The sequence below is a fragment of the Sycon ciliatum genome, chromosome 1 (genome assembly GCF_964019385.1).
Source record: "Sycon ciliatum chromosome 1, ocSycCili1.1, whole genome shotgun sequence".
Taxonomy (NCBI): Eukaryota; Metazoa; Porifera; class Calcarea; order Leucosolenida; family Sycettidae; genus Sycon; species Sycon ciliatum.
The window spans coordinates 44,544,679-44,552,366 of NC_088643.1; the positions used below are offsets into that span (position 1 = coordinate 44,544,679).

The 7,688-nt window shown below is 49.5% G+C and overlaps 1 protein-coding gene across 1 annotated transcript; it reads right to left on the reverse strand.

Annotated features, from left to right (window-relative positions):
* Positions 1-4,120: 4,120 nt before the first annotated feature.
* LOC135804823 (uncharacterized) lies at positions 4,121-4,792 on the reverse strand. Its single transcript, XM_065318784.1, has one exon. The coding sequence runs from the start codon at positions 4,790-4,792 to the stop codon at positions 4,121-4,123; it is 672 nt and encodes a 223-aa protein (XP_065174856.1).
* Between the last annotated feature and the right edge of the window lie 2,896 nt (positions 4,793-7,688).

The following is a 7,688-nucleotide window of genomic DNA, read 5'->3' on the forward strand; positions in this document are numbered from 1 at the left end:
ACACATGTACATGAGGAGGGGAAGGTGAGCGCAACCAAGACAAGCACAAGCTGAAAGTCTCAGCTGTGAAGGACGTAATCGTTGGCGCATGTTCATGCATGTCGATGAAATTTATCCTTGGCTCTCCATCCAAGTCCATTCTTGCACACCTGCCCTGGCGAATGAGGTCGGCGGTGACGTCACGGATTTCGTTGTGTCGCTGTACTGCACTTACATAATCCAGACGGTACAGGACAGACTGAGAGTGAATATGCCAGCTATCAGAGAGAGAGAGACAGAGAGAGATAGAGAGAGAGAGAGAGAGAGAGAGAGAGAGAGAGAGAGAGAGAGAGAGAGAGAGAGAGAGAGAGAGAGAGAGAGAGAGAGAGAGAGAGAGAGAGAGAGAGAGAGAGAGAGAGAGAGAGAGAGAGAGAGAGAGAGAGAGAGAGAGAGAGAGAGAGAGAGAGAGAGAGATTGAAACGGAGACAGAGGAGAGGGAGAGAGTAATTAATTATTAAACTGTTGCCCTACCCCTCTTCTTCAGCCGACTGATACTGAAATAATACGTGTGCCTGTATTTTCTCGAGACAGCTGTTTCGCCTACGAAATGCTTAGTAGGCTGAATTGGATAATCTGATGGACATCGTCTGTAGAAAGCAGTATCAGTACTCGTAAACCTTCGTTGTTGGAATTTCAGTTGTGTTATTGTGTAATGGCTACCGAGGGTTGCAGCTAGTCGGCTGAAGAGCGCATGGAGGACAACAAGAGAGGAACATTGTATTACAGTCCATTCATTGGAAACTGGCACCCTAACTTTTTGGTGTCTCCCGCACATGTACATGTAATGATGTAGTTGTAGATATCGTGAAAATATTGATAGGCCTACTGCTAACCACTATGTGACTTCCAAACCACTCAGTCTCTGGACTCTGGCCCACACATTCCCACATCACGTGACTTGAAATAAACAGAAACGTCAAGGACGTGTGTGGCACTGTGGGCCAGGCGCCATGGCCCCAGCGTGGGTGCGCGCACGCGCGCGCGCGTGTGTGTGCAGATGTACCTGGCTATAGGCCGCCTAAGCTAAAGAACTAATTACTTGAAGTTTAAGTTGAACTCGGATGGTGAGCCAATAATAGTTATGATGAAGAAAGGAAAAGGACAAAATGTTACGAGTTATGACAAACTGTCCACCAACGTAACCAGTTCTTATACAGTCAGCGAGTGCGACAAAAATGTCAGGTCTCCGAATGTCTCAGTACTCCTTCGAGTCCTTGTCAGTTTTGTGCCATTTTTGTCGCACTCGCTGACTGTATGAGATCTGGTTACGTTGTTGGACAGTTTGTCATAACTCGTAACATTTTGTCCTTTTCCTTTCTACTTGAAGTAAAGCCTACTAGCACTAAACTACTTCAAAAGGGCATGCAGCACTGTTTTTGCTTCCCATACCATGGCCTAGCATAGGCATAGACTCAGAGTCATAGTCTGTACCGGTACATCATTGTACTCTTTAGTGGCCATAGCATTATCAATACATGTACCGACCGTTGGCCGCCGAATGAGTGCGAATGCTTACCAACAACGTAGCGAGTGAACAATAATAGTTTAGTAGTCTAGATACAGTGCAACGAGTGTTAGTTTCCAAGATCTTTACAAGACTGGCGAACACTAAATGTCATGAAGAAAGTGAAGAGAAAGGAGGTTTATATAGGAAAGAGATTGTGATAGAAGACTGTGCAATGAAGTTTGTTGTTTTGTTAGATATCTGACGTGTGCTGTTTGGAAGAAGTGTTTGGATGCAAACAGAACTTACAAGAGATGAGTAAAGACTACTTTTCTACAATAGCGTTGTAGGCGAGGAGTGCGTAACATCAAAAGATGTCGTAATGTGTATTGGAACTATGCTAGCCAAACATTACGTAATTATTATGGTAGCGAAGTACGTGTAGTAGGTATTACAATGTGTGCGAGAGTATGGTGAATCAGTGTTTGTGATGATGAGGAAAATATGACGTGTACATGCAAACAAATGATGATGTCATGATGCGAGAACGTCAGAGACGCTACAGAGCTCCCCTCCTAGTGAATGAGTAATGAGCGATAACTAGCGCGATAAAGTGAGAGCAAGCAAATGGGATAAGCGAGAGAGTGTCAGAAATAGGCGGGAAATCTGACTTGACGACCAGCTCGTGTTTGGCGTGGCGGAGGCACGTCGAATGCGAGCGATGGCGTCGGCTTGGTCGGATGGCAATGGTCGACAGACTGGTTGTCATGGAATGCGGGTTTGAGTCGGTCGATGGATACTGTGTCGGAGCGGCCGTTGAGGTCGAGGCGGAAGTACTTATCATGACGTTCCAGGACTCGGTGTGGACCAGTGTAAGGACGTTGGAGGGGCGTTCGTGTTGCATCTGTGCGAATGAAGACATGAGAGCATGTCGAGAGGTCAGCTGGAATGAACGGATGCTGGGTGGGTGGCTTGCGGGGTTGTGTAGGGCGGAGCTCGGACATGGCTTGTTTGAGGCGGCTGACATAGGACGTCGGATCCGGAAATGGCTCAGGCTCGTCAGTGAGGAAATCACTTGGCAGGCGGAGGTGGCAACCGTAGACCATTTCTGCAACTGAGCAGTTGAGGTCAGCCTTCAGGGAGGAGCGAATGCCGAGCAGGACTAGTGGCAGATGTTCCGTCCAGCGCTGTGGATTGTCGGAAGCTCGGAGTGCAGCTTTCAGTTGTCTGTGAAAGCGCTCTACCATGCCGTTGGCAGCCGGGTGGTAAGCCGTTGTGCGAATGCGAGATGTGCCAAGTAGTGACATGAGCGATGACCACAGGGATGACTCAAATTGGGCACCTCGGTCGGTTGTGAGCACAGTGGGAACACCAAATCGGGCGACCCAGGTGGCAACAAACTGGCGAGCGACGGTTTCGGCTGTAATGTCGGGAATAGGTACTGCTTCGGGCCAGCGAGTAAAGCGATCTACCATCGTCAAGAGGTAGCGAGACTCACTAGAAGATGGAAGCGGGCCTACGATGTCGACATGGACATGGGAGAAACGGGCATCAGGTTGCTTGAATGCACTCACGGGAGATGTGGTGTGGCGCTGAACTTTAGACTGCTGACAAGCGTGGCAGGAACGACACCACTCACTAATATCCTTGTTCATCGCGGGCCAGACGTAGCGAGCTGTAATCAGGTGCCTGGTAGCGCGGGTACCAGGGTGGGAGAGGCCGTGAAGCGAATTGAAAACAGCACGGCGCAGCTTGGCAGGTACATACGGGCGGGCAGACGCAGTAGAGGTGTCACAGATGAGCGAGTGATCAGTCATGGGCAGAGCTATAGATTGCCAGCATAGCGAAGTGGATGGATCCTTACCAGGACTGGGCAAGTCTGGATCATCTTGTTGAGCGGCGGCAAAGGAAGCTGTGTCAATGGCAGTGATGGCAGAGACGGGCTCATCGGGTAGGTGGCATCGTGACAGTGCATCAGCGGCAGCATTCTGAGAACCCTTGACATGACGAATATCTGTCGTGAACTCAGCAATGTACGACAAATGGCGCTGTTGACGCGGGCTGTGGGTCTGTGAACGGCTGTGGATGGCATATGTCAGAGGCTTGTGATCGGTGCACACATGGAAGACACGCCCTTCCAGGAAGTGTCGGAAATGCTTAATGGCTAGGTAAATAGCGAGGAGCTCTCGACAGAAGGTGCTGTAGCGTGTCTCAGCAGGCTTTAACTTGCGTGAAAAGAAGGCAACAGGATAACACTCACCATCTAGCTCTTGTTGGAGGACGGCACCAACAGCAATGTCTGAAGCGTCGACCATCAAGCTGTAGGCGGCATCCGGGCGAGGATGGTGAAGTGTGATGGCCTCAGTGAACGCAGCTTTGACATCATTGAAAGCAGCGATGGCCGAGTCGGACCAGACGAGCGCGCCTTTGGTGCGGTGGCGTTTCTCAAGCATAGCGTGCAGAGGTGCGAGCTTAGCAGCAAGATGTGGCTGAAATCGGTGATAGAACGTGACGAAGCCGATGAACTCACGGAGCTTACGAACACTAGCTGGCTGTGGGAATTCACGAATGGCGGTCATGCGAGCGTCGAGAGGTCGGATACCTGAGGCAGTCACGTGATGTCCCAGGAAGTCAAGCTCATCCTGGCCGAACTGCGAACTTAGCGACAGCAAGGCGGTCGGGTGCCAGACGGCGAGGCTTAGCGTGGACGGGGTGGCCATCTGTGACTATGCGGTGTGTCACATTGTGCTTGACAGGCGAGTCACCAGTGGTCGGTCGGACAAGGTCAGGAAACTCACTCAGCAGGGCAGAATACTCACTAGGGCTATCAGTGTCCAGCAGGTTGGTAGCGGAGGTGCTGACATCCGAGGCGGATCCGACAACGGCAAGTTGAGTAGTGGAGTCCCGGAGACATCTGGCGGCCAGGTCGACAGTGAGTTGGAAGTGGCCAAGGAAATCCGCACCCAGGATCGGATAGCTGACGTCAGCAACGACGAAGACCCATTTGAAAGTGCGTCGGAGACCTAAGTCTAAATCTAGCAGCTGCTGACCGTACGTGGCGATGCTGCTCTGATTCGCTGCACGGAGGCGAGGGCTATTGCGATGAACACGACGAGACAGAGTTACGAATGACGGAGGAAGAACACTGACGGCGGCGCCGGTGTCGACAAGGAACTCGACGGACTGGGAGCGATCCTTGACGAATAGTAGGCGACCGGTAGCGGTATTCGAGGGGCCAACCACACTAGCGGTCGCGACTAGTGGCTGGCCTTCCCGTTTCCCGACAGGAATCGGCAGGGGTCTCGGCATTTGTTCGCCTTCGCACCGAACGCACGGTGATACCAGCAAAGGTCGTCGTGATTGTCACGGCCGGGAGACCTGGAGGCACTTGGGTGGCGTGACGGTGGCCCGGGACTACGCTCTCGTTGGCGGCCACGCTGGGAAGGGGCACCGGTGTCACGGGTCATCACATTCACAGCGGACGTCAGCTTGGCGAGTTCAGCTCGGAGCTGGGCCATCTCAACCCTGTCAGCGGTGCAGGCCTGTTCCGCATCTGTGGACGCTGTAGATCTACATGATAAGGCCGTACTAGACCGAGCAGGGGCTGCACTCAGAGCGTGAACACTTGTACCGGTGAGTGGGGTTGAGCACGTGCTATCAACCATCTATTCTTGTCAGCAAGCGCGGCGAGGTCGGCCAGGCTGAGGCACCAGTCACGGGCAAACGCTGTACAAACAGCTCGCGCAGGATAGTCGGGTCTAGAGACTTACTGCCCGAAAGCGAGCGGAAGCGGAAGAACCAGCGTTGCTGGACATATTGCACTTTACTCACGTCGGAGGTCACCAATTTAGTAGTCTAGATACAGTGCAACGAGTGTTAGTTTCCAAGATCTTTACAAGACTGGCGAACACTAAATGTCATGAAGAAAGTGAAGAGAAAGGAGGTTTATATAGGAAAGAGATTGTGATAGAAGACTGTGCAATGAAGTTTGTTGTTTTGTTAGATATCTGACGTGTGCTGTTTGGAAGAAGTGTTTGGATGCAAACAGAACTTACAAGAGATGAGTAAAGACTACTTTTCTACAATAGCGTTGTAGGCGAGGAGTGCGTAACATCAAAAGATGTCGTAATGTGTATTGGAACTATGCTAGCCAAACATTACGTAATTATTATGGTAGCGAAGTACGTGTAGTAGGTATTACAATGTGTGCGAGAGTATGGTGAATCAGTGTTTGTGATGATGAGGAAAATATGACGTGTACATGCAAACAAATGATGATGTCATGATGCGAGAACGTCAGAGACGCTACAATAGTACCACAGTCACAGGGGGCATACATGATGATACAGCGGGAACCAGCGCCAGCAGAGACTGAAAGTTGAAGGAAAAAGGGGTAAAGGAAGCACTACAAGGGCTTTTAAGGAGCTTCTATTCGAATCACGTGTCGTCGACGTGGTGGACGCTCTCGCGCTACTTGCTTGAACTGAAGTGAAACGCAGCGACCTTCTGTGGAGAGAAGTAACTAGATGTATCTCTACATGTATGTAGGTCAATACTAAAACCAGACTTTAATAACATTGTACATACATGTACATGTACGTGTATGTACATGTACATGTATGTGCTGACAAGTGACAGTGTATCTTAAAAATCAGGTTTTGTATTCAAAACAGGCTTCGAGACAGGCTTTTATCAAGACACTACGTGCATGTACATGTACATGTACAGTCATGTACCTGTATATGTGGCTGTAAGTGTAAGGCTGTGTATGTCAGGTCGTGGCTGTTATCATGGTTATTGTACTTTGTAGCTTGCGAGTTGATCAACGACTTTGTATATTTTCTGTATGGTGAGCTTAGCGCGCCCAACCAACACGGCAACAGCAACCTAGTGTTCCACGTACAATGCAACGACAGTGTACTGTACATGACTTTGTGCATGACTGTACATGTACTTGCAGGGTCCGGGGCCGGGTGCAATCTACTAAAATAATAATGTTTTATAATGCAGCTCAACATTAAAAAAAATTGTAGCAGACGCTGTCAGTCACCATCGATCATCCGCCATCGTGATTGTATCTTCTACGCGGTCGCATCTGACTGCAAACTCCCCGCGACCCAGTCACCCAGCTCAACTGAGTGTCAGTCACCAGATCAAGCGGATTCTAGAATCTAGAAAGGTATGGCCCATACTAATACTATGCCATAATCATGATAATGGCATTAGTGCCTAGTGGGTCATCGTCACTCAGTCGAGTCGAGTGAGCTGTACAATACATGTACATGTACATGTATGTACTCCGGGTGCGGAGAGGCGGGCTCACAGTCTCACACCCCTGCTGACTAGTGTATGGCAACTACTTTGTAACTAAGTACATGTACATGTACTTCCCCGGCCCCGTGTCTCATCCCCAAGATTAGAAACATTGTAGTACTGTCCAGCCGTAGATACTGGTCTAAATCTAAACAAAAACAATTATTAGGAAATAAAGAGGCCACATGCCACGTACTGCTCTTTTCTCTCCGAAACTCAACACTTGCAAGCCAGATATGAAAGAAAGAAAAAGTCATCAGTCACACCACCGGGACTGTCCGGGACTCGAACCATGGACCTTGCTAATCGCGAGCAATGCTCTAACCAACTGAGCTACAGTATGACTCTTATCCACAGTGATGGTAAATGTATCGTATAATCCTTCTTCGATCAATCCACATCTGGCTTGCATCATACTGGCAACTCACACCAATCAAGAGGGCCCTCGGCCATTCGCTTGATCATGGGGAGCGCATCAAACTATGTCCACTGCGAGCAAATACAAATTGCAATTTCAAATTTGGACTTCACGGAGAATTTCAAAGTATTAGGAAATTAGAGGCCACATGCCACGTACTGCTCTTTTCTCTCCGAAACTCAACACTTGCAAGCCAGATATGAAAGAAAGAAAAAAATCATCAGTCACACCACCGGGACACTCGTTTTAAATTTGCGACTCGTTAATCGTTATAACCCCGCGGGGGGGGGGGGGGGGGGGAGGGTGGTTCTACTCTTGCCACTAGTTTGCGTAGTTTCACAGGATCTAGGAAGCGCGAGTTTCGGGGCAATGACATTATGTAACTAACTTTGAAAGATCTCTGCTGGGATAGCGACTACCATGAGCATACATGTACATGTAGCTTAGTGGTAGAGCATCGTTCAAATCAAAGGC